Genomic DNA, 26,347 nt, shown 5'->3' with positions numbered 1-26,347 from the left:
TATATTACAATAATGATACCATACAAAGCGTATTGATATTATTATAATTGATAATATTATCTTTGAGCCATTCAGATTGTAGCAATTTAATTACAAATGGCAGATGAAGTTTAATAATAACATTTTTTAATTTTATACAAAGCTATTATTTTTCGCAGATAATTAATCTTATTTGAACGATATTTGTTTACATTTTAAGTTTATAAATATTTCTTTATTAAGTACGTATATTTTATTGTAGGAAATAGTAAACAGTAAGCTACATTTTCTTTAAAAAGTCACTGTAAATTTACATTTTGAATTTTACATTAAATTCAGTTAATAAGAATATTTAAGACAATTATTGATTACAAAAATTTCCTATTTGTGTATAATATAGAACATTTTTAGAATATATATTGTCAAGATTTTTTTTTTTTTTTAATTAACAGAATCTTTTCACGCTTCGATGATTTATTTTATTAGAGATACGCATAATATTCCATTTCAAAATGAAGCTAGAACTGCAATTTCACGAATATTAGAATTAAGGTGCTATTTCATGAACCGTTAAAAAGCATCATCAGTGTGATCACGTGATTTCAATCCAACTTCCAGCGTCAATCATTTAAGTTCAAGATTGGACGCTACGTACGTGGTACTACACTTTTTTTATGCATTTTCATTGTCTGGCGTCAATTTTAGTCATATAATTTGTTTTGATGCTGAAAATGAGCATTGAATGTCAGCATGAACAGGCACCTTTACTTTTTGAAGTTTATTTTGCAGTTATTCTTTTATTTTAATGGAGCAATTTCCGTCGATACTTTCAATAATGGATGAATATCCTCCGGAAATTTGAATATCTTTGCGATTTTTCATCAGAGTTTTTACCTTATCAAATTCTTCTGAGGTGCTTCACGCACTGCGTTATCCTGAACTGATTTCGGCTGGGATTTTTTTTTTGCGGCACGCGTCTAGAATCGCTGTACCAGAGAGGCTCCGATCCTCCGAGCTCCGGCGCGATGGGGTAAGGTAAGGGTAAGAGAGACCGTGACAAACAAATGCACCGCATCAGCCCGGTGTGACACCCTTCCGTAGCTGGGACGGGGAAGCATGCGAAAAGGGCGATGAGACCGGTCGGAGGGCGGTTAAGTCGGCGGAGATAGAGTGAGAGGGAAGCGACCGTGGTCGAGCGGCGGAGATCGGGGTAAGAGGACGAGAAGCAGGATGAAAAGTAGAGGATCGTGGAAACCGTGCTCAAGTAGACAAGGGACACGTCAGCCACCATCCTTCTACTCAGCCTTTTATAGATTATTCACGTACAATGGCCGGGGGTGACGAGTGGCGCGATGGCAGGGCCTCGATAGCGCATTGCGTCCGCGATAGATCCATTCTTTATCCCGGGAATGACTCTCGAGTGGCCCTCGACTTCTCTGATATACCGTCATAAGATTGGTAACTCGCCGAGATACAGTTTTTTTCATCCTTCATTGTGAATAATTACCTTAAATTAAGATTGAATTTCCGCAAGCCTGGAGCCAAGTTCAGTCAGGAATGCGGAATGAAGATTGCACGTAATAGCGTTACTAAGCAATCTATGTGTTTAATTTTTCTTTTTTAATTAAGTCCAACGGTGTTCAACAGTGTTTACGATATTACATTCCGTAAAATTTTCACAGGAAAATGTGCGACGATTTTAATCTTTCGGCACAAAAAAAATTACAATTTTGCTTTGTTTAATAATAAAATATATTTGAAGATAAATGAATCAACGCGACAAATATATATTTTGTAAGTTTTCCTTCTACACAAAATTTTATATAAAATAACTTCATATAAAAATATACGTCTGTGTGGAATTATAAAACATTTGTACGAACGATTAAAAAGCATGAACATTTTAAGCATAATTTTGCTACATAACAGATTATATACTGAGAGAAAAATATCAAAATGTTGCGAAGCATATGTTACTTACAATATTTTCTTCGATATTTATTAGTTATGAAAAAATTTTATTGTAATTACGAAATATACATTTCTGTTAAATAAACTTCGTTAATTGCAAAAAAATAAAATAGATGGTTTATTTGCTAAGAATGAAAAATTCTATTTTATCGTATTTATATATATAAATAAAGATTTATTTTAGTGAAATATAAATATCTCTCACAAATAAATTTTTAAGTATTTTTTTCTCAGTGTAGTTTCTTTTTAGTAAGTGAAATATGAACATGCTGCATTGTGGCCAGCTTGCTTCGATAGTGAAGTAAATTGATACATATGACGATGTAAATTGCCTACAAACTTCATATCAAATTAAAACATAACAGAAATTAAAGAAACAGATCACACATATGTATTGATGAAAAGATTGTATATATTTTTTATCTTAAAAATGTAAGATTTTTGTCACAAAATAAAATTTTTTGTAAACTATTTTAGGTGTAACTTACTTCAATAGAAATATTGAATACAAAGCATTTTGTCAAAGTTAAATTGTAACTGAATGTTCACATATTTCTTACAGCAAAGTAAACATTGCCTTAAACATGAGTCAACCTACTCTATCTTTACATATATTTGATTTTTATCGTTTTATTACAACAAATTGTTGTTATTCCGATAATTTATTTGTCTCGCCTTGAATTAGACTTATCTCTTTTTTTATTGTAATACTCATTTAATTTAAATAAAATTTGGAGAAAGCTATATCTCTACGATATAAAGAAGATATTTTTCAACAATTTTCCATTATTTCTTTCGCGATAAATACATAAACGCGGAATACTAACTTGCCTCTTGTCCCAATAAGCTTCCGCCTCCTTTACTATTACTGTACTGATTGATCTAATTAATAATTCAATTAATAATTTTTCAATGGTCATTAGTGAACCTATAAATTCTAATGAAATTCCGGTGATGCTCGACGGAAAAAGAATGAATTATTCGCGTGGCTTTCCGAGGCCGGTGTTCATGATTTCGGTACATTGCGCGCACATCGTCATAAATGCGCTGTTGTAAAAGAGAATGCGGGAGGGAGAAAGAGAGGAAGAGAGAGAAAGAGGACATCCGGACGAACTCTCGTTTCGTTGTATGCAAATGCAAACTGCCCGTGGTGTTCTCGCTCGTGTTGTTTGGCGTTTTAATGCTGATTGGACGACTGCCGATTCAGCGGCCGTTCGTTTGCCGCGATTGTCGCTTCGGCCGTGCGTACTTTGAAAAACCTTCCAAAATTCGACACGTATATAGTTGTCGTAGCCACATGAGCAAATCGCGAGCACTAATGCCGGATGGCATCGTAAACACTATGAGCTGGGACGTGTATTATATACTGTGCCTTTCATCTATTTTTTAGCCAATCGCGGCAGTATTTAAAAGATTTAATATTGGAAATATATTGAAAATTTGCAATCACTTTCAATATAGTAGCAAAAGAAAAATCGACTTTAAATTGGTCCAGAGAATCAACGGATAAAAAAATTGCTTGCAAATTCTAGGATAGCTTATATATGTATGATCTCAATATATTGTATATATATATATAATATATATATATTATATATATTATATATGCATATTTTATTTCATTAAGAAATATTTGTACATGTAGAATTAATATTAAGAATTAAGAAAATTACGGAAGAATACGGTAGGTAAATAGCAAAATTTTTGCAGAAAGAACAATCTCATATATTCGTATATACGTGTCGTGTGTATTGATACAGCGATATTGCAATAACTGTGGCCGCTGGTGCAATTCTCTGTTATAAAATGAACGAGGGAGTGAAACTAGCTTTTTTCCAACGCCATGTGGAAACACGAGGCATTGTATTGTGCCCTTTTCGAATGTCACCGATGCAGAATAACAATCGACTACCTTCCGATTTCGCGTACGCAAGTGTGTACGTATTACACACTCTCTTTACTTTTCTTAGGTACGCACCCTTCTCGTCATTGACTTCGTTCGAGATGATATCGCGTGCTCGAAGAAATCGATATAAGAGGAAGTTGTTGCGATACTTCCATGCAGCTCGCACTCGACGCACGAGAATCACCGTGCATCGCGGATGAAAGCAAGCGCAGACGAAAGAAAGCGGCGACGGAAAGCGGAATGGTTGAAGAGGGTGGGGTCGAAGGCCCGGAGGGGTCGGTTCCATCAAAAATTCAATCCATACGAGTATTCGTTGTTTCGTCGGTGAGAAGGAAGTGGAAGCAGTAAGAGAGGCGTGAAACGTTTTGTAGAATTCTCGAGACGTTGTCGGCAGGTCCGGGGGCGGTTGCTCCTCGGGAGCGGATGAAGGAGTTGAGGGAGGGAATGACGACGGAATACGACGTTCCGCAGGGAACGGTGAAACAGAAAAAGGGAGGCAGTCGAAGGAAAAGAGGCGGAAAAGAAGGGGTTTGCGTGCGAAAGGTGAACGAGGAGAGGAACACGCGGGGAGGATTGACGGGGGGTAGCTCGGTGGCGCGTTTGGTTCTTGAAGCATGTGTGCCCCATAAATAACATGTAAATATTTTCAATAACTGCCGGGGCGGCTCCGGCATGAAAAATGCAAACCGCTTTGCGTCCGGCTCTCGGCGCGTTGCATTCCCTCGTATCGTCGTATCGCTCATCCCTTGTTCGTAGATCGGCCGGCGGTATCCACCCCCTTAGCTCATGGCATCGAACTGTCTTTTAATATATCCGTGTGTACACGATGTCCAGCGTGAAATTTATGACACAACGGACCGTGCCAGGCCCAATATTCGCTTTAATCCTTTAGATTTTAATGTTACTGGCGCGGCAGCTTCTACGAATTTGCATAGGTTTCTGATAAATTAGCAACCACACACACTGTTAGACATCAAAAAAGCAATGGTAATCTAATTCTTTGAGTTAAAAGTAACATTTGTTATTTTTAACTTTTTGTGGATAGTTTCGAGATAAACAATGTCCAAATTAAATGTATACACTTAGTAAATAATAAATTTTTGAGTTAAATTTAATAATGCATTTCCTTGAATTAAATTATTTAATACTATTTTTTACTTAAGAAACATTATTATCAAATATATTATCATTAATAATACATATATATCATTATATGTGTATGTCATTAATGAAGCTTAATTTACGATAATTATAATCATATATAGCACAATGATATTTCCAGTATCAGTTTACTGTTATTTCTGTAACTAGCATATATTCTAGAACTGGAACATAATATATTGATTAATTTTTGTTATAGACAACGCAAAGAATTAATCCATTGTTAATCTTAACTTAATTTAATACTGTAATAGATAAGTTTATTATCTAAATTTGAATTAGTGATATGCCGCTGCATAATCAATGACATTCAATCGAAAAAGAAAGGAAAAATTTGAGCGTTATATAATTAAAATACCGATATTTGCTCTCAGTTCCAATATCATATACACTGAATGCATGAAGCAAGATTAGCTGGGTTATGAATTCACGTTTCCATGTTTAAGGGATTGAGTTTTTAGTTGAATTTCACTGTGAATTCACTGATTACCAGTGACATACTAATAATAATCAGTGATTATCCACTGATTCAGATTTAGAGAGATAAATAAAACCGACGCGATATATTACAAGTAGATATTTCAAAGCTGTTTGAGTGATTCTTTTGGCGTAATTTTTAATGCGTAAAGCAGAAAAGCGATAGTAATCAATTATTTTTTAATGACTACTTTTAATCACGGAAATAAAATGAGTGAAAATTACCTCATTCAGAGAATTAATACTATCGTATCTCGTGATTTACGAGAATGAATTAATACGAAAATGTGTTATGGTCACGACCGACTTTTTTTTATGATCGCGCGCTTTGATGTATGCGCTACATTGAGATATGTATCTTGCAACGTGTGTCGTTGTACTACAATCGCTATATTTATACGCGTTCACGATGGAAATACTATTACTATCAGCAAATGCTTGCTTAATTAATGTCCCGAGCGACAAGCATACATTCATATTAAATATCCTCCTTTCGTTTGTTTGCAGGGGTTTCGGATTCATCACATTCGCAGACCCTGCGAGCGTAGACAAAGTGCTGGCGCAGGGCAATCACGAACTGGACGGCAAGAAAGTGAGTAATCATCACATTTTACCCGATTAATTCTAACAGTGCACAATCACATCTCGAATTAAAGTTTCTAGCCTTTCTAACTCCTTAACTGTGCGTTCCTATCTAACGCGAGTTCACGATCCTATGTACGAAATTTTCTATAATTAATTCTTTTTAGTAGATATGATTTAATGATTTTTGTAACTTGTAAAATTATTCGATCGTATGTAGAGGAGGTGGTAGTATTACGGCCCGCCATTTACAATTTATACAATAACTTGGTTAATAATCAAAATTTAAATTTAAATCTTAACGATTACATCTGTCAAAGTGTTGTTCAATCGATTCTAAACTCAAAGTTATGAAACATTTATTACATAAGACATTATTTATAAAAATGTGGCGACATTGCATTAATGACTTGAAGAGAAATAGGGAATGTAATTTGGCCTACAAAAATAGATTTAAAAAATAGGCTTTGTTTAGAAAAAACACATTGTTTGATACAAAATTAACAAAAAAGTAAAACATTTTAGAATGCAAATAAATGTATATATGTACACATGACTTCTGTATATAAACTGCTCACAATCAGTACTTGTTTAAATTTACATAACTTAAAATATATACTTAAAATATATTATCAAATAAAATGTTAAATAGCAATCAACACACTCAAATATACATATATTCGTGTGATAATACGCTCAAGTTTAAGAAAAATGAGGAAGTAAGATAGGTGTAATCAAATGCTAAAATGTACCTTAGAAACGTTTATTTGAAATATTTGAGAGTAAAAATCCGTTATAATAAGTGCTGGCTATTAAGTATTGACATGTTAGCATCATGGTGTAACGGCAAGCTAATGAACAAATAATTCCATAAGTAAACATTAGAATTCGCTATATAATAGCTCAGATATTAAGGGAGGTCACAATATCTACACTGACCATAACACCACCTTCTCCTCTATGTACTTTGTTTATTAGCGTTTTGCAACTTGTCTTAACATTAGAAGAATGATTTCTGTCGAGTTACTCGATGATTGTAAATATTAGGCTTATCACGGAAGAGATGTTCTGCGGAAGAGAATAGCTATAAAAAAAGATACAAATTGCCGTGATCAAATGTGCGTCACGCGAGCAATTAATTTTCATGTCCGATCGGAGTTGCCGTTCCGAGATAATTGAAAGAGCATGCCGCGAGTCGATTGATCAAACCGATTGGTAGCTACAATCCATAGGTATATCCCGATTCGAGATGCGTCTGTATCATCGATTTCGGGAGCAAAATATTATTCGCATTTAAAACTTCATTAATTTAGCGTTAAATGTTATTTCATCCCATTCGCTACAATGCAGACATATCATTCGTCATCTACGTGTCCCAATTGTATTAATAGTTAGTTCAATTATTAACATGCCGTTTTTTATGAATACCTCGGAAAAAGTGCATAGACAAATTATTTTATTTATTTCCTGAAATTAATTTTTTGGATGTGCGACTATCGTGACTTGTTAATGTCAATTTAGATTATTATCAGATTTAAAATCGAATTTTTTTATAATAAAATCTGTTTTGGATAAATTGAAAAATAATAATTCTTCCTTTTCTGTTTACACTCTGACATTTCCAAATTTATTCGTGTCAATACGTAGATCAAATAGCATACAAAATATTTACACTTTTACGTTTATCGGTATCAAAAATTATGATATTATATCCGAAAGGATAACTATATAATTTATTGCATTTGATAGGAGAATTATATCTATTGATGACTCAAGGATGTGAGCCAAAACCATAATAAAATCATAATTTACATTTTATTTCAAGTTGTACGTGCCTTACATTGAAAAACGATAATTGTAAAGCGGCAAAATTTTTCTAATGTCAGGTAATTGTTAGTCACTGATTGAATCTCACTTGTAAAAAATTTTATAATAATTTATCGAGGAGGACATCGTATTTCTCTATCGTTTCTTGTCCTTTCTTAAAGGACGCCTTACACGTGCAACGGCATCGAGCGAAACGCGATGACGACGATTAATTGTGGGCCGACATAGTCGTTTGGCAAACGTGCTATTCTCCCTTCCTTCCCATTCTCTCTCTCTCTCTCTCTGTCTTTCTCGGTGGGTAAGACACAATGCTCATGGAATAATATTGTAAGGCGGCAAGCGCGGGCTGTACGACGAGAGAGAAATAGTTGCGGACATTAGCTGTCCACGTTGCCATAAGTAGAACGACTCCACCGCTGGAGCGGCCGCCTAAGTGGCCCCGAATACGCTTAAGCGAAGGCAACCCCGGCCGTATCCTCAGCTCGCATAAATTTCGCGTAATTCGCTCCGGCTAATGTAAATTGCGAATGCACGGATCCGGAAGCTAACACCTTCCCGATAGCGGGAAGAGAATATCGCGCGTATAGAGCAACCGCCGGCGTATCCTATTAAGGCTTCCTCTTAAGGGATGAGATGTCCTCACCCTCTAGCACTCTATCTGCCCGTTCTCCTCTTATGCCATCTTTCTCTCTTCCTCTCACCGAGGAAAAAGGAAGAGGCGAAGAGCGTACAAGGAATGCAAACGCGCGGAAGAGCCCCGTTGCTTTGATTCGCTGACGAGTATCGCCGCATTAATTAGTACCGCCTTCGTCCCTGCCCGCGCTAACAAATGGGGGATTCTTAACTCTTGCTAACACGCGAATATAAATAAAGTTGGACAAAAGCAAAATATACGATATTCTACTAGCAAGTGTCGTCATTTAGTTTCTTTTCGTTTTATACTTTTCACATGTGAACTTTCAGAGAATAGAGTAGAAATATTATCATACACTGAAAAAATTTTGGTCCAATGAATGATCGTTAATCAATATCCGACTTAATGTAGTTAATTTATTAATATAATAACTGGATTCATTTATATAACTATATATCCAGGGTGTCCTATTTTTAATAATGCATTAAGATTTCTCGAAAACTATGATAGATACAAACTATGGTAGATACAAAAAAAATATTTCAAATCTTCTTATGTCCTCGTTTGAACTATACAACTTTTGTGTTTGAAACATTTTTCCGTATCTATAATTTTCGAGAAATCTTAATGCATCGTTTAAAATGGGATACCCTGTATATTCATTCTTGCAATGAATTCTAGTAATAGTTTTATAACCTAAATGTCCTAAATCATTATGAGAATTCGTTGGATCAATTTTCATTAATTCAATGAACATTTTATTGTATTATATTTACGCATAGTTTTGATTCAGTGTAGAATAGAAATATTAATTGTAACAAACATCCGATTCCGATTGAATGTCAGATAATATTTCTATTCTGTTCTCCAAAAGTTTGCATATGAAAAGTAAAGCAAATATAAATAATATTTTTCTGAATAATTAATTACTGACTGTTAACGATACATTTTATTTAAATGAATTAAAAAAAAGAAGATACCCCTATTACAGAAAATTCCGATTAAATTAACACAAATTTTGCAAAATAGAAAAATATTTGTTGCGAAATGCAAATAATCTCTCTTACAGTTAAGTATATCTTTTATTTAAAAAATGCACAATTTAACAAAAGAAGCAAAGTTTCCACGAATGTGAGCTGACTACTTGGCTTATTCTGATTATATAACATTATCGAAAATCAGCGTGGTTAGTTCACGCAAGAGCGATTTTGCGGGTCGATATGCCACATGTTTCTCTCCATCTGGCATGAACAATGATTTTCGCAACGTGCCGCGTAAGCACCGCGGCACAATGCTGACCGATCAGAATAGCCAGCAGATTCCGCTTAATCGGGCTTGGTGCTGATTAAAAAATGCGCGAATCGAATGTGTGTGTCCTCGTTTACGTTCCGTTTGGTCTCGACAGGTGTAGTGGAAATAGCCAAATCGGCTGTACTCGCGCATGTTTCGTTCATGATGATGCTCTTCGTAATACGCGAGGTTGCGGAATTGTTCTCTATTCTTTCACAAAAGTTTGGTAGTACAAATTCTCTGCAGAATTGTAGATTAGAGTGCAAACTTAGAGAGATAGCAATTATTATAGGCGGTTTTGAGCCGCTAATGACTAAGAATCAAACGTTTTTAACGAAAGTTTTTAAGCTTCAAGGGAGTGCAATAATAACTTTATTCTCTAATGTATTTTAAATAAACCTTGTTTAAATAATCTTTCAATTTTTTTTTATTTTACGATCAAAAAATAATTTTCAATTGCAAAGATTTTTTATAATATAAATTAAGAAAGAGAAGACTTCAAAAAGAATATAATCAATAAAGTTTTTGAAAGAACGGATCTCAATAAAGAATTTGTTCATAAAAAAAAAACGATTTTTAATTGCAAGAAGAATATATTGTGTAGTAAGAAATGTGTATAGATTATAGGAAAAAATAATTCCTATATTTTTTTTGCATTGAATTAAAATTATAAAAATTATATCGCATTTCTATTTCATGATATAATTTCTTTACCTTTTATTAGTGATGGTCAGTGTCTATTCTTTATATAAATTTTTTTAGGAAAATGATTTTATTTCAATATAAATTTAAATTTCTTAATTAATATTAATGTTCTTTTTATGTTAATACTAATATTAATATTCCTTTCATATTAATATGAATATTTATAAAGATTAACTTATGCATCAAAGCTATAACAAATCCTAATTGTTTTCCAACCTCATTCTGTGATATATTCTGGCTGTGATGAAAGTGACTTGACATGATATGATATAAAGGATAAGAACAGATGCGGGTGATGAGGTCCAAGAAGAAATCATGAAAGCGAAGGAACCTCTAAGGGTGGATGTACGCGAAATTGTGGAAGCTCTTTAGAACTCTCTGCATGGCCCGCATTCTTGGATACCTTCAGACGTCTCGACGCTTTAGAAACGTGTCGTATGAGAGCACGTGGCGGACGAGTCTCCTTTTCCTCATCCGCAGACTTCCTTTCTTCCTTAAAGAAGAACGGGCTTTAACCCTTTTCGAAATGTACCAGTTTTATTACTAAAAAGAATATTATAAACATATAGAACATTTACTTTCTCTCTGTAGTTTCTTTGATAATCCGCAGTCGTTAATTATAATTTTTTAAATTATAAACTTACTTTTAACAATTTTTTAATTTTCATTATTTATGATATTAATAATTTTCATTATTTGTAATATTTTTATTTTATTTTTAAACATTTGTAATGTAGCATCAAATAAAAATTCTGTCAAAATATATGTCAACTGAAATTATTTTTGATATAAAAAATTGTAAAAATAATTCTGAAAATTCTCTCTCATCATAAATGTACTCTTTGTTATTATATTTTATTTACTGACATTAATTAACATTTCCTTTACATTCTTCTAAGGCGATTAAAATTCATAGTTTCATAACATTGAGTTTTTTTCATTCTCATGTGTTAAATATGCAGCATTTCAAAGATTTATAATACGCTGACTTGTTATCAATTTCGAAGGAATATTACATCAACTATAAAGTGAAAAGAAAATAAAATCGAATATTTTTATTGAGGTTATCGGAGAAATAAAATCCTTGCGGGATTGTGCGTATTAAAGTGTATATGTTTCGTCGGGAATTAACCGAAACGATAAGTCGATATAATGCTGAAACGCGGTTTTCCGATACTTCTATGAATGCAGTTTTCCATACTTACGCAAATTGAAATTCTCACAAACCTTGATTGCAATGTCGTAATGTAGTTAAACGAGCTTTTTCATAAAGATAGTATTAGGAATCGATATTTTTCGTAACGACATTGCAATCACTCACGATAATACCAGTTTTTATATCGATATAGATTAAAGCATGAAAGAGGAAAATCGATCTCTCTTTTTTTGCTTCTTACTTTAAAGATGCATTGGAAACGATTAAATATTGAATGTTAAGTATTAGTGCACATTTATGAGATATTTATCTACATAAGCTTTCGCAATCTATTTTCCACCTGCTTCGCAATCTTTATCTTTAACTTATTTTATGTAAAACACTATTGAATTGCAAATATGCATGTACGACCTACTTATATCGATAAGCCTTTTGAAAATAAGTTACTATAGATTAGCGCGAAATACAGATAATTAGATATCAGTAAGATTTTCTTTTAAACTATAGTAGACTTACGGCACTTTCAAAACAAATGATTCACATATTTATATTTTATCATGTCGACCAGTATTTCTTCAATATTACATGTCTAAATGGGTTTTGTTCAAAGATATAATAAAACTTGTTTTCCTATTTTTAGTCCCCTTCCCCCCTCTCTCTTTTCTGTTCTTTTACTTTTCTTTCGATCGGTGCTTTTTAAACGTCTTGCGTACGTTTCAAGCGGTGACTCGGAAAATGCTGAAAAATAAGCAGCGTCGCTCATCCGCGGAATAATTTATTTGGAGAGCCTGAAGCCACTAAGCCCTGCGGAAATTGTCTGCAGTCCCTCACAAAACTCCGAGCTATCCCTCTCCTCGTTTTCAGTAGTCGTTTTCTTCGGCCGACTCTTCACTTTCTTTCCGTCTTGCTTCTTTCGCGCGGTCTCTCTCTCTCTCTCTCTCTCTCTCTCTCTCTCTCTCTCTCTCTCGAATAAGTCAACAATACGAGAAGCGTCCATTGTCGAATGCTTTTAAATTTGAAATACAAACCATCTACCCCATCACTTACACCTATATCTCATCTATACTACCCTCCTCTCTCAACCTATCAATGTCATTGAACATGTGTGGTTCGAAAGAATTCTTCACTCGCATTTTTCCTTGTATCATTCTTTACATTTGTCTGCATGAATCCTTCGATTTGATCGACTACCTTATTCGAAAGGAGTGAGAAGGCTAATTGTCACAAGAATAGCTATTGAAGTTTTAAGAATGCTTATGTTTCCTTTTATTACTTATTAATTTTTATTTGTTAGCTTTGTAAAATAGATCGCAGTTTTAAAGGTACTTATTATGTTTAAATTTGTATACATGTATGTACCTTTACATTTATTGCAAGCAGTATTTATATTCAGCGTTGATATTGAATATTACAATTAATTTCACTAACTTAAAAACATATTAGGAATATTAACATTTAATAGAATAATTTAAAAACACGTTAGCGACATTAACATTTAATAAAATAACTTTGCTAAATAGAATAGAATCAATAATAATAATAAATGTCTCATTCAGTTTTATTTACTACAACTTCTACTGAAGTAAATCTTACAAAAGTAAATATCTTATATACCTTCTTATATCTCATGAGTTTTGAATTCTAGGACAGAAGTCATTCAAATATGATATAAGTTCTTTATTCCAAAATATATTTTCAGATGTTATTTATTAAGTCAACTCTTTCTATCAATTCTGACTAGTATAAGCTTAGCTATCCTTTATATCAAAATGCGAATGGAAAAGAATTATACTTTCAACAGTTCGCAATGTTAGAATTATGTGGGTTGTTAAGATTTCGCTCGAGACTGTTGATTCAGGTCTCCCGAGAAGACTCTGGGCTCCTTGGGAAACACAAACGTAATTAGAAGGCACGGAAGCGGAAAGGGAATTAGTCACTTTGTAATCGTAATTCGGGAAAGTTTATGGCCCGCGGTTTATGAAGACGCATCCCGTTGAGGAAAGTTCTGGTTATCGCGCCAACGAATTAAACCGATACAGCCGGGTTGCGGCATCTGTTACTAACGGCTTAACTCACTCGCCCTTTGCACCGGATATACGGAGTACAGCCGGCATGAATATAAGTCGAAACTGGGGCACCTACATCAGACAGTTGCGGAAGGAACGGGAGATAAAAAAAAATCCCATATATCACGGACAGAAATCAAGGAGCGGGATAGTGAATGTAGCTACGAAAAGAGCTAGGAGACTGCAGAAATAAAAGATACCTTCTTCTCTAATTTATTGTAACGATTCTTATCTTTTATTATCTGTGCGAAATTTATAAGTATATACATAAAAACGCAATTATGAATATTTTTTTTAATGACGACATATAAAAAAGTATATATATATATATATATGCAACTTTCTCATGAACATTTATTAAAAGTTTAAATATATAATAAGACGAATGTAGATTGATTATTTATATTCCATTTTCGGAAATTTCTATGGAATTTACTGCTGATTTGTAATCAACAAAATGTATATTTTAAACAAATTAGTTAATAGTTCAGTTATTAACGAATTAATCGAATACAACAAATATATGCCAACGTTGCAATATACATATATTATTACAGACGAAATACAATTATGCTTATACACACATGACATAATTAGCATAATAATAACAATAACAATAATAATAATATTCTTATTCATATTACTATTCTGTTTGCGCATTATACCGATGAATTTTATTCGGTCGGTCGTTCGCCATGGTTTGAATTTCAACGTCCTTAAGGGAGCCTTAGGGAGATTTTTGATGATTTCCCTTTCTCACACCGACGTAAACATAAAACCGAGAAGCCCATCCTTATGGCTTTCAATACTTCGCCCTTTTTTATTTCCGGCTTCGATGAAACGCTATCTTGTTAATGGTGCAGATATAATATCAACAGAAATTTTTCCGTCCAATCCCTTTTTCCTGTCACGAAATAAACTATCGCTGTCTGTCGAACAATCCGTACCCGATGCTTGTTAGGAAAAGTTATAAATCACAAAGAAACAGGAAATTCAATGTTCAACGAAACAACTACTATGCGAATGAATCCATATCGTGCAAAGGAAAGAAGCAAAACAAAAATTGCGCTGAACGATACACAGATGCGCTTATAACAAATTTAAATATATTTATGCTTAATACAACCGTCATTCTTTATAATTGCCATAATTGTCATGTCATATCGAGTCTATTTTTAGCTCACATGTAAAGTTGTAAAATTTATATGACGCACACGTTCGTAACCTTAACGAGCTTGGAAATTACCAATGTAAAAAAGGGGTGCACTATATCTTTCGTTAGCAGCAAACGTTTTATGTACAGCTGTATGTGTCATGTTTATTGAGTACAGCGTTAAACTAGAAGCTAGTTATTAAATTTGTATGTGACACAAACAGGACGTTCACTACGTTTTCTGTATACAAAAAAGCTTTTGATTTAATATGTCAATTTTCTATGAAAATAGAGGTAGATAAAAAGTTTAATGCGCTTAAATAGATACACATTTTCCCGTCAGTTCCTAATTTTTCATTGAGAAAACCGCGTACGTAATTTAAGTAATTGTTATATTAATATTTATTCAACTTGTCTCAGTTACCCTAAAATTCGTGTTAATGGTATTGAAACTGACAATCAATTTTTATGGCTTGTTATGATTTACAAGCATCAGCGTTAACAGACGTCAATGAGGTAAGAAAAATTGCATTTATCCGTTAAAGATTCAACGGATGTTATCTGTCTCGTTGGTGAAGATTGATGGATCGTCTTTAACTAGAATTTGAGGGAGTTGATGAATCGAGGTTAAGTACTTGTTTCATCAAAGTTGAAATACATTTTTTCTCGAATAATGAGTTAATAACAGTGTTGCAAGAAAGATTTTAACAAATATTCAATTTCAATTAATATATTCAATAAAATTTCATTTAATATATTCAATAAAAATTAGTATTTTAATTAGTATTCTAATAACAATATACAATTGTCTGTAATGTATAAATACCTATTCTAATAATAATCGATAATTTCTACTAATAACTTGTACTTCTCTTAAATTTTTCTTAATGTAATAAACAATGTATGACAGTTAATTTTTTATTAAATTTTATCTTCTAATTCTGAAGTGAACTAATATATTATAAGAAAAATTATTCAATAAGTGAATCAGATATTATTATTTATCTCAGAATAGATATATAATTTTATTTCAGTTTTATTCTATCATTCATCTTCAAAATATTTATTTTATTTTTATGTCTATCTATTATCTTGAATTATCAAAGAATTTAAAAAACGTTTAAAAAACGAAGTTAACATATTTCCTTCGCTTTTGAACCGCGCATGGATGAGGTCTGCACTCCATTTGTACATTACGTAACAACGTATCGCGAGTGTAAAATATCGCGTGCACATCGAGAGGGTAACCACTTAATGTAATCGTGAGACAGAATCCTCGAGAAATCATTATAAAATTCATATAAAACCTCTATGTATAATCCGATAATTACATATGCAATCACGAGAATTGTATAATAAAATCGTATATTTTACCAAATTGCTTCATATGTAGTAAAAAAAAATATTTGTAATCAAATGAAATCATATGAAATCGTGTAATCTGTGGGACAATATTTCAGCTAGTGGTTACCCCCTCGGTGCGCATTATAGGCTACACCTTTGTTCGGGTGTGTATGAAATATAAATAATTAACGTGAGATAAGCTTTCTACGAGTGCGTTGAGCGCGTCGGTCGCGGTAGAATCAATGTAACTCAAGATGGCTTTATTTTTAGAGCAGTTACATTTTATTCGTTAAATTAGCATGGCTGTCCACGACATTAGCATTTGTCATACGTTTTGAAAAAAACTATTATTGAGATAGGTCATTTCGACTCTTATTAAGTGATAAATGGAAATCAATGTGAATGTTTTTTTTTGCAACGACTCATTGTCAAATGTTTGATGAGACAGAAACAAAACACATATACTCGCACACTCACACACATGTGCCCATATTGCACATTGTGTATTTGATGAATTTATGAGCTTAATGTTAAAAAGTGAAATGGAATGAACATATTATAACAGCGAACTAGTTTTTCAGCACTAATCGCTAGAGAATTTGAGGCTATTCGTGAAGATAATGGGCGACGGATGCTGCGTGAGAGAAAAGTGAGATGCGTGTGATGGTCCATTCTCCGCAACCCTAAGAGAAGGCGGTTTCACGTTTCTCGATGCCGAAGACGATGCCCTAAAAGCGTTTTTCCCGGACACGATCCCTTAGTGCAACTTGAGCCGGTGACGGCGCGTAGAATTTTCATTCACGATAACGAGCGATTTAAAAAGGGAAGCAAGGAAGGCGTGAAAAGGACTAAGAGTTGTTTCGTTACATTGATATATGACGTGGTTCATCATTCATTTTGAGCAAAATTGCGCTCTTCGTCCGTGAACTTTATGAAGAATAAACGTCGCTCGTTTTGGAAACTACATTCTTGACTGCGCATCTTGAATTATGCATTACGTACTGACAATATGTTCGCCCAAGTATATATTCCTCGTATTGTTATCTTATTATACATTAGACTTCCTTGGTAAACATATAGAAATTGGTTGCATAACAAGAGTATGGAAGTTGAGCGAGAAGCACATCAGCTTCTCGCAAAAGTGTTATTAATTTTGTACTGATTTTCCAAGTTCGAAGTTGTATCCTTAAGGAAAATTACGATGGAGAATTGCAAGGATATTGTGAATTACAGGACTTTGACGAACAGAATTCCACACAAGAGCATAAATATTTGCAGGACTATAATATACTTTTCTCGATTTGTTTTGAATAAATTTTAGATTAATTAAAACTTAAGGTTTAATTGCGGTAGGTCTTAATATAAAAAATTTAGAAAACATATATATATAGACTAATTGCGTGTGGAAAAGGAGGTCTTGTCTTTCCTTGAGAATTGCAACTTACGTAGTTAAATTATACATATCTTGTTTTCAACGTCCTGTACAAATGTGTAATTTGCGTAATGAACCGCGATCGCAAGAAGTTATTCTCGCGTTTCCTAGCAGTTTGCTGGCCAGTTCGTGTCGCGCGACTTGGCAAAAGGGAGAGTACGAAGGGAAGAAAAAACAAGGAGGAGAGTAGGCGAAGGGGAGGAAAGAGATGACGAAACAATCTACTTCACCTGTTCGTTTCTCTCTCTTTCCTTCTCTCTCTCTCTCTCTCTCCTCCCTCTCTTTTTCTCTCTTCCTCTTTCTTCCCTTGTCTGTTTCCCTTCTCGGCCTCTTCAACTCGTCTCATAGAAGCGTATTCTCGGGCGATCCATTTCCAGATTAAACACGCGTAAAACTCCACTCTCATGCGGTACACACAAGAACTATGTTCCTCTCCTTTACTCTCCTCTCCTTTCTTCTCCTTGCAACTGTTCGTTTTTCACACATTCGGGTCTTCTCTTCCTTTCGAAATATCAGGGATACTCGTATACTCTTTCTCTGCTCCACGCTCCAAAAAATAGATGACAGAGGAAAAGACTCGCGTGCTATCATTTAAAACCTCGTAGAAGTGAGTCCCTCGCTTTTAGAGAAACTGGAAGTATCTGCTTAATCGTGCAACATTTCGAGAAAGCTGACTTGTAATATCAAGAAGCAGTAGACATTTTTAAAACGTACCAATTAGAGTATTGTACATTTCACTATTAAAATGAAATAACTTTTAGCGTGTGGCAAGGGATTAGAATACTTTACGTAAAGACGACGTAAAGATGATATTTAAATACGTTTACGTAAAGATGATATTTCTAATAATTACAAAACGCATTTAACGTTAATATTAATATTAATATTAATAATTAATTATAAATATGTATTATAATTAATAAATATGTAGATAAATTAAGGATAAATTTATAAAGTAACGATATTTCAGCTATGCGATCTTATCGAAATTTTGGGCGCGATGTCTGTTTCCTTAAAGGACCAATTTCCGGCTATCGGGCATGTTCGAGGCGAGGTCAGGGTCAGCCGAGATCGATGAGAACGACGTTAACGAGGCGCTGGATGCGCGGACGGAGATACTCCGAGGCAAGCGTTATCGTTTAAGGTGGGACGTGACGTCGAAATGGAAAGTACGAAGGGAGGATCGGTGTGGAGAAGGGCGAAACCACGCGTGCGAAGCATTTGTAGCACAAAGCTCGTCAGCGTGGCGGGAATGTTTTACAGGGGGGAGGGAGGGAGATGGAATAATAGCTTGACTCACGGAAGGTAGGGCAGGATGTGATACAGGGTGGGATCTATTGAGCTCGTCGTGCGGCTGCTACGCGCGCGTATTAACACGTCATAATAATTACGAATGTAATCAGCGACGCGCGCGAGAGTTTCCTGAATCGCGCGTTTTGCTTTCACCTCGGTTGGCCGCCTCTTCCTCTGAGGAAGAACGGACTTGCAACGTAGACAAGAGATCCCTACGAGAGGGTGGAATAAAAGTTCCAGCATGGAACGAAGGGAAGATTTTGCCAGGGATTTTCACGCTATGATATCTCACTACGCCGATTTATGTAACGAGACTGAAGCTCATTGAAAGTCCGAAAGTAAACGAAGTACGGTGCAGTTGTAAATAGAGAATAGAGAAATCGACAAGTGTAATCTCAAATAACATTTTTTAAAAAGTAATCTCTATTGGATAAAAATAAGAAGAAGAAAAATTGCAAGATAAGAAATGTCGAGAATTATTAACAGTACCTACAATGTTATACTTTCTGAATAATGCTACGTGACAGAATTTAATTGTTGAAGAAGTACAGTTCTCTCACGCTTTTGAGAGTTAATACAATGGTGCTCGGTGACTTCGGTCCAAATGTTGGACTTAATGGCGCACAGAAAATACATACAACATGGAGGAGACAGTTTCCAAAGAGAAACATTATAATCCATTGTACAAGTTAGAGAACGAAGAGCGAGGGAAAGTCTTAAGTAATCGTTAGAAAATCAATGGCGAGTTCTCAAGCGGTGTCTCACGGACAATGTGCTATAATCCACGGTCTCGAAAGCCGAAGAGGCTGCAGGCTTTCCCACGAAGTAAGCGGTTAGGCAGTAGGGAATCGGGGAACGTGCTGGAAACGCGGAAGCGTGTCCTCCATCATTGAAGTTGGAACTTGTCGGCTAATTGCATAGTTCGCCTTCTTGCCTGCAAACATCCAAATTGTCAGGAACACTTGGCCGGACTTGAGCTTTCCTCTCTTAATCTTTAGTATTTTATATACAATACATTCAATTCGGGTTTTACTTCCGAAACATGTGTTTTATTATGTAATATGCAAGAAGTTATTGCATAAGACAGCGTAGGACTGTATGTAGCAGTAACTAAAGCTCAAACAAGGAACATGCATGTTCAATGTCAATATAATATTTTAAAATATAAAGGAAAGTTAAAAGTTTTTACCGAGGGTGCACTGAGACAAAAATGTTGAAGTATTGCAAAACAAAAGTTACTTACGACGTTTTCTTCGACATTTATTAATTACGAAAAAAATTGATTGTGATGACACTGATGACACTGATGAAATAAACATTTCTATTTTGTATCTCATTTCTATGAAATATATTAATTGTAAAAAGAATAAAATAAATGGCTTATTTGTGCTAGGAATAAAATTTTTTTACAGTATTTAAATAAATATTTCATTGAAATAAATACGTTTTCACATTATAAATAAATTTTTAAGTATCTTTTTCTCAGTATGTATAAAAAGATATCAAAATTTTTTTAATTCTATTAATTTTGAGTAATTTTTAATTGTGTTTTGATAATATCGTAATAGAAACTCTGAGATAATTAAATTATTTAATATCAGATGTTTAAGAGTTTAATTCTTCGTACATTATTTATGCAAAAAAAATACAATTGATTGCAGATTAATTGTGTGAAATATATATATTGTATATAAGTGATCGCGAGAACGATTAGTCGGAGGACGATCAAAAGGCTATCATGTTAATTACATGTAGTCTTACAATCACCCACCGTTCGAGAAATCTTGACGCGTCTACTAAACAGGATTCTTATCATTGCGTGAAATATTCTGCCACGAAATCAAAACAGAAGCGGGCGAGATACGGGAACGTTGTTGTTCCGGCCGCTTAAATAATTCATAAGCAATATCGCGCTGTGGTCGCGGTCACGTCTCGGCTCCCCTCCTGATTGGCTCGAATTTACGAGCCATTGTCACCTGATTGGCCGCGCTTGTGCGACGGATGGTGGCTTCGTAAAGAAAAGCACTTTATCGCCCGGGAGCATTGACGTGCCAGCGCGAGCGGCCAGGCGACATAGTCTGTGGGGAAAGCATGAAACGCTTTCGGTAATTCTTCCAGGATTCGCTCATCGTTCTCTCTCGTTTCTTCGCCGCCAACTACGTTCCCGATTCAGCTCCGTCGAATTCCTCAGTCCTGCACAAAAGCCCCTCTTGAGGTATCCCGATAGAAACGGGAAACAGCGCGCTTTCGCTCCCATGTATCCTTTCTTCTTTCTAACATTTGCTGCCGTTTGTGCGGTATTTGTCGGTGCCATTTCATTCGTAAGGCGATACTGTCAAATATCCGCTTTTACCAAATATCCTATGGGGTCGACGTGATTATAATCCTTATTAATATTATGACTTCAAATTGTATATTTGAGATTGCGTTCTTGAGCCTTTAAACTTTAAATGATAGAAGCAAAGGTGATAATATAGGCCCTCATTCTATTTTTTGTTTTGTAGTTACATATCAATGACAGCGCAAATGAATTTATTGATCTAAGTTTCATATAAAATATACTTAAAATGATTAAGATAGTTTAATAAGAAAATAAGAAAGATTGTTTAAATGAAAAGAGATGTTAATGTAATTTTTTAATGTTATGGTAAAGTGAAGTCTTCCCTATATTTTAATAGATTCTGATTTTTTCAAATCTATTAGAGCTTCCCGTGAAGTTTAAATAGCTTGAATTTATAGAAAATTTTGAATGTATTGAGATATTATCAGATTCAGAAGTTTTCTTTTGAAAATGAATACGTTCTCCTAGCAATACTCTTACTTCGAATCTGTCCTCGTGAATGTTTACCACAAGCACTTCTTCTCCGCTCGCAGATATTTCTGAAGACTTCTTGAAATCACTTTAAAATGACAATCATAAAGATTTTAACGAAAAGCAACGCTCTGCTATATTTTTTATTAACAATCCTGGGACCACACATACACTTGCTAAGGGGTAATATAGGAACATTGACAATATAGAAGCATTGACAGAATTTACATTTAATTATGTTCCAGCAAAGATATAGTTATTTAAGCTTATTTATTCAAGTTTTTTTATTTCGTCAAAAATGAACAGCATTGCACCTTAAAAATTAATTTAAGGTATAAACTCGTTACTTATAAACTTAAAATCGCATTAAACTTGACATTAAAGCTCATCTGAAAAAAGTTTGATATATCCCGTAATAGATAAACATCAATTATCAATATAAAGGTCGCGCCAGTCGTAACATTGTTGTACAACTTCGATATCCATCTAAGAACAAGTTTAAAATTTTTTTTGCAAAAGATGATGTTAATTATAATAAAATTTTAAGTGAGACCTACATTACTACCTTTTCCTCTACATTGTAGCGTAATGTAGAAATGAAAAGACTTATAAGACTTGCAACAGCATGTTTCTTCCTGATTTTTCGATTTCTTTTATCGCGTTCTTATAGATCGTGGTCATTATATTCGTGTGAAAATATTCAGTACAATATATCAATATCATTTGGCGAACTTTTGAGTTTCCTGAGGTGCCTTCTTCCGCGACGGCGCGGGCGGCGCGAGTTTGCAAAAGGACATTATGCCCACTACACGCCCTCGCGAGTTACAATTTTGGTTCGGTCTGGTAGACCTCGTTGTCCGTGACATTTTGACGCAAGCTCAGAGAGCAGAGAACGGTGTCCGGAGAGCGGCTGTGCTAGGCAGTTATGAGTTGCTTAATTGTTTTGTCACTGTTCGTCGCAACAGCAACGTCCTCGTTGTCGTCGCTGTCGTTGTTGCTGTTGTTGTTACGCCAGAGGAGTTTCTCGAGATCGTTTCCGGAATAGCCGACTCGGCTTGGCCCCTCGATAACTTGGCTCACGAGATTCTGATGTCCACAATATCGACAGGAAGGATTGCATTGTTTGCCGAAGACGAAGTTCCCGGTAATCATAACGGGCCAGCAGTGACTCATGTATAAATCCAACGTCTTGATGAAGCCTCAAGACGTATTCCTTAAACTTTCTGAGATTATTACATTGCACAGTTGAAAAATTCGTGTTAAATTTAATACACTTCATGTAATAATATAAACGTTCCATTCAAATTTTTGTGTTAATTTAACATAAGATGACTATATTAAAAAGTAACACAATTATGCAAAAAAATTAATACAAGAGATAATACTGACACGCGATATGTAAACAAATCTATTCTGATTCTTTATGTAGCCTTTCTTTTATACTGACACGCGATATGTAAACAAATCTATTTTGATTCTTTATATAGCTTTTCTTTTGTATAACAATGGAAAAAAATTTTTTTAGCATAGAATAATTTAAGACATATGTATCATCCCCGAATCGGAGAACATTAAGAACCGATTGTTCCATTTTTTGGTAAAGTTTACCTATTAGGTAAATCTGGCAATCCGCGCGTGATTGAATAATCTTGCTACTTACCTAACAGGTAAACTTTAGCAAGAAGTTGGTACAATCGGCCCTAAGTGTAAGTTAGGGCGCATTCACACGTTACCAGAAAAGTATAAAGTATAAAGCAAAAAAACGGCAGCCAATCAATACTCACGCTGATAGTAAATAAAAAGCCGAAATTGTTGACTACCAATGCAAGTTCTGATTGGCTGCTGTTTTTCTGCTTTCTGCTTTTCTGTCAAGATATGAACGCATCCTAAGAAATTGATTTTAACGTTAGAATTTATGGAGTTTAAGAATATATGTAACGAATATTTATATGTATGCAATATATTATATTAGAAAATTGTGTTATTCATTGAAGAGCACCGTTATTAAAGGTCAAAACGTGTCAATTTGTTTTGATTACTGTAAGTTATAAGATTTTAAAAAATCGGCGTATATGATAACTAGCTAGGCTTGAATAGTCCTGTATATTTTTATATAATTATATTGGAGCCGTTGTTATATACAATTTTAATTATTTTAAAATTTTAATACAAAATTTTAACAAGGACTACAACTGGAATGAATTGTTTTCAATACAAATACAAAATGTTTTTTAATTATGCAGATTTTTATTATTAGAAATTGTTGAATTTCACTTATGCTTATATTTTAGCATTACAAACACATCATCTAGTATAAAGGCAGTTTCTTAGGTTCTTAAGTTAAGAATCTTAGCTTTTTTACTTCCCTTCATGGGATCACTCGTGTCAGTAAAGTACGTGTAAAAATTACATAGTTTAATCTATTGTTATTGCATTTCGCTTTTTATTATAATCGTATTAGAAGATTGAAACTAGATAAGTAAAATTATGGTTGAAAATCATTCTATTACGTGACCCTTTAACAGAAGTATGAAATGCGAATGATCTTGATGGCAGGTGAGGAATAAAAATTGAGGGAGACTAAAGGTTAAATCCTTAAACGCTACACGACAAGAACAACATACTGGGATATAGCATCCAACACAATTTAATTACTTATAACTCATAAAAATATATTGCAAACAATTTTTTGTAATCGCTAGATATTAAGAAATATAACGGTATCAAGCAAATGTATCTTTATTAAAAAAAAATTTTATAAGTAATGGAAAAAGCATTGGAAAAAGAAAAGCTGGGTATATATGTCATAAAAAAAAGGCGTTTAAGAATTAATTCCGTAATGTAATATATATATATATATATATTTAGCTTTTATCTCAGAAACTTATTTTAATATCACAGAGACTGCCAAAGCAGCTAAAATATCTTACGTATTTCATTATGTTTTTTATCGACTGAATTATTTTCTTTTTTAATAGCATGTCAAGTTACTCGGGTAAATAATTCTAATACATATACTCCGTATAACAACGTATTCTGCATCGGCATAACTAAATATTTGCTCAGTTTTTTATGCGCCGTAACTTTCTCTGTAACTTTTAATCATTACTTATTTGCTTTCATATCTCTTTCTATTGCTGTCGGTGTAAAGAGCCATCCAGATGGCAGCCGTTAAAGGTACATCGTGCCGTGATATTGGCTGGCACCGAATGTCGGTGACGCTGTCGAGAAGACTACTGACAAGCGTTGTTATTAAAACTCCGAAGAATCGTGAGCTCGAGACTATAGAAACGCAACAAATGTCTACCGTTTGAAAACTTGAAATAAAATATTTAAAACATAAATCATCATATCTTGAAAGCGAAACGGTATTTTATTCAACTAATAAAAGATAAATTGCATCTTGACTATCTCGGTAAACTTTTGTCATTTCTTTTCAAAGATATAAAATAAATTCAGCTTAACACAACTTAGGCGCATATTGCTTAGAGTTAATTTATTAAAATTATTGGTGGAGCAAATTATCTTTTTCTGATGATAAACGAAAATATATTTGAGCTAGTCTTCATTAATATCAGCATCTCTTTTACGTTCGATACGCATATTCCATTAAAAATTTCAAATCGCGCAACCGAACGATGAAATTGCATTAAGCGAACCTCTTTCGTCGTCAAGCGAGACGGATTTCCATTGGCGTAAAGATTTTCCGAACCTCGCTTCGCCCCAATCGCGATAACGACGCATTTGTCGCGCGCGGAAAGTAATGTGCGTTGGATCGAAGTGGTAGTCCATTTTTATCGGCCTATACATCTTGGAGAGTATGTCGCAAAGGGTACCTTAGTACGCAGCTGGCGCGAATATTAAAAGCAATCGCTCAGTCGCGCGTAATAACTGACCGCCAGTATATAGCGTACATTCGCACTTGCCTACGCTTTGCAATCCGCGCAGTTGTATGAAAAGAATAATAGTCCCTCTCTCTTTCTCAAAACCTTTTTCTATTTTTAGTGTGAGGCTGTACGGCGCGAATTTTCATATAATTTTCAAGAATTCTATAATAACCGCAAAAGAATAATAGTCAAAAGGTGTAATATTTATGCTTCAATCCTCAGACATATATTGAGAGTTTTAAAATAAACGGATAATATACTTAAAGAGGAATAAAGTTATATTGTAATGCTCACAAGTATAAAGGTTTTAGTTTTTATTTATTTTTGAGTTTGGATTTAGCATAGGATATTTTATTAAGAACGTCTAGTACCTATTTTTTAAATATTAGAAATTTAATAAAAAATTAGAGATTATTCTTACACATTTTTAGAGACTTATTACAAAATCCAAAGTCGAGTCACTGAAGCAATCCAAGGTTATAAGGATTTTAATTTGCAACGAATTTATTTAATCTTATTATCAAAATATTAAAAATTTAATAGAACAATCTGTATATTTTTGGTTAAATTCCTAATATTTTGATAATATAATTGTAAATAAATTCGTTCAAATTAAAGAGAGTCCTTATAACTCTTTGAGTTGCTTCAATGACTCGACTCTGGATTTCGTCA

At 34.0% G+C, this 26,347-nt stretch overlaps 1 protein-coding gene across 2 annotated transcripts in view; it reads left to right on the top strand.

Annotated features, from left to right (window-relative positions):
* Positions 1-26,347, top strand: part of Rbp6 (RNA-binding protein 6) — a 701,590-nt gene that overhangs the window by 406,363 nt on the left and 268,880 nt on the right. For both annotated transcript variants that reach the window (XM_018462127.1, XM_018462129.1), the window contains exon 4: positions 6,002-6,086. In XM_018462127.1, coding sequence (XP_018317629.1) covers positions 6,002-6,086 — 85 coding nt within the window. The remainder of the gene's footprint in view (positions 1-6,001; positions 6,087-26,347) is intronic.

Source organism: Mycetomoellerius zeteki, unplaced genomic scaffold (genome assembly GCF_001594055.1).
Source record: "Mycetomoellerius zeteki isolate Tzet28-1 unplaced genomic scaffold, Tzet1.0 scaffold135, whole genome shotgun sequence".
In the NCBI taxonomy this organism is placed as follows: Eukaryota; Metazoa; Arthropoda; class Insecta; order Hymenoptera; family Formicidae; genus Mycetomoellerius; species Mycetomoellerius zeteki.
Note: the sequence above shows the minus strand (reverse complement) of the source record. Positions and strands in the feature narration are given on the sequence as shown.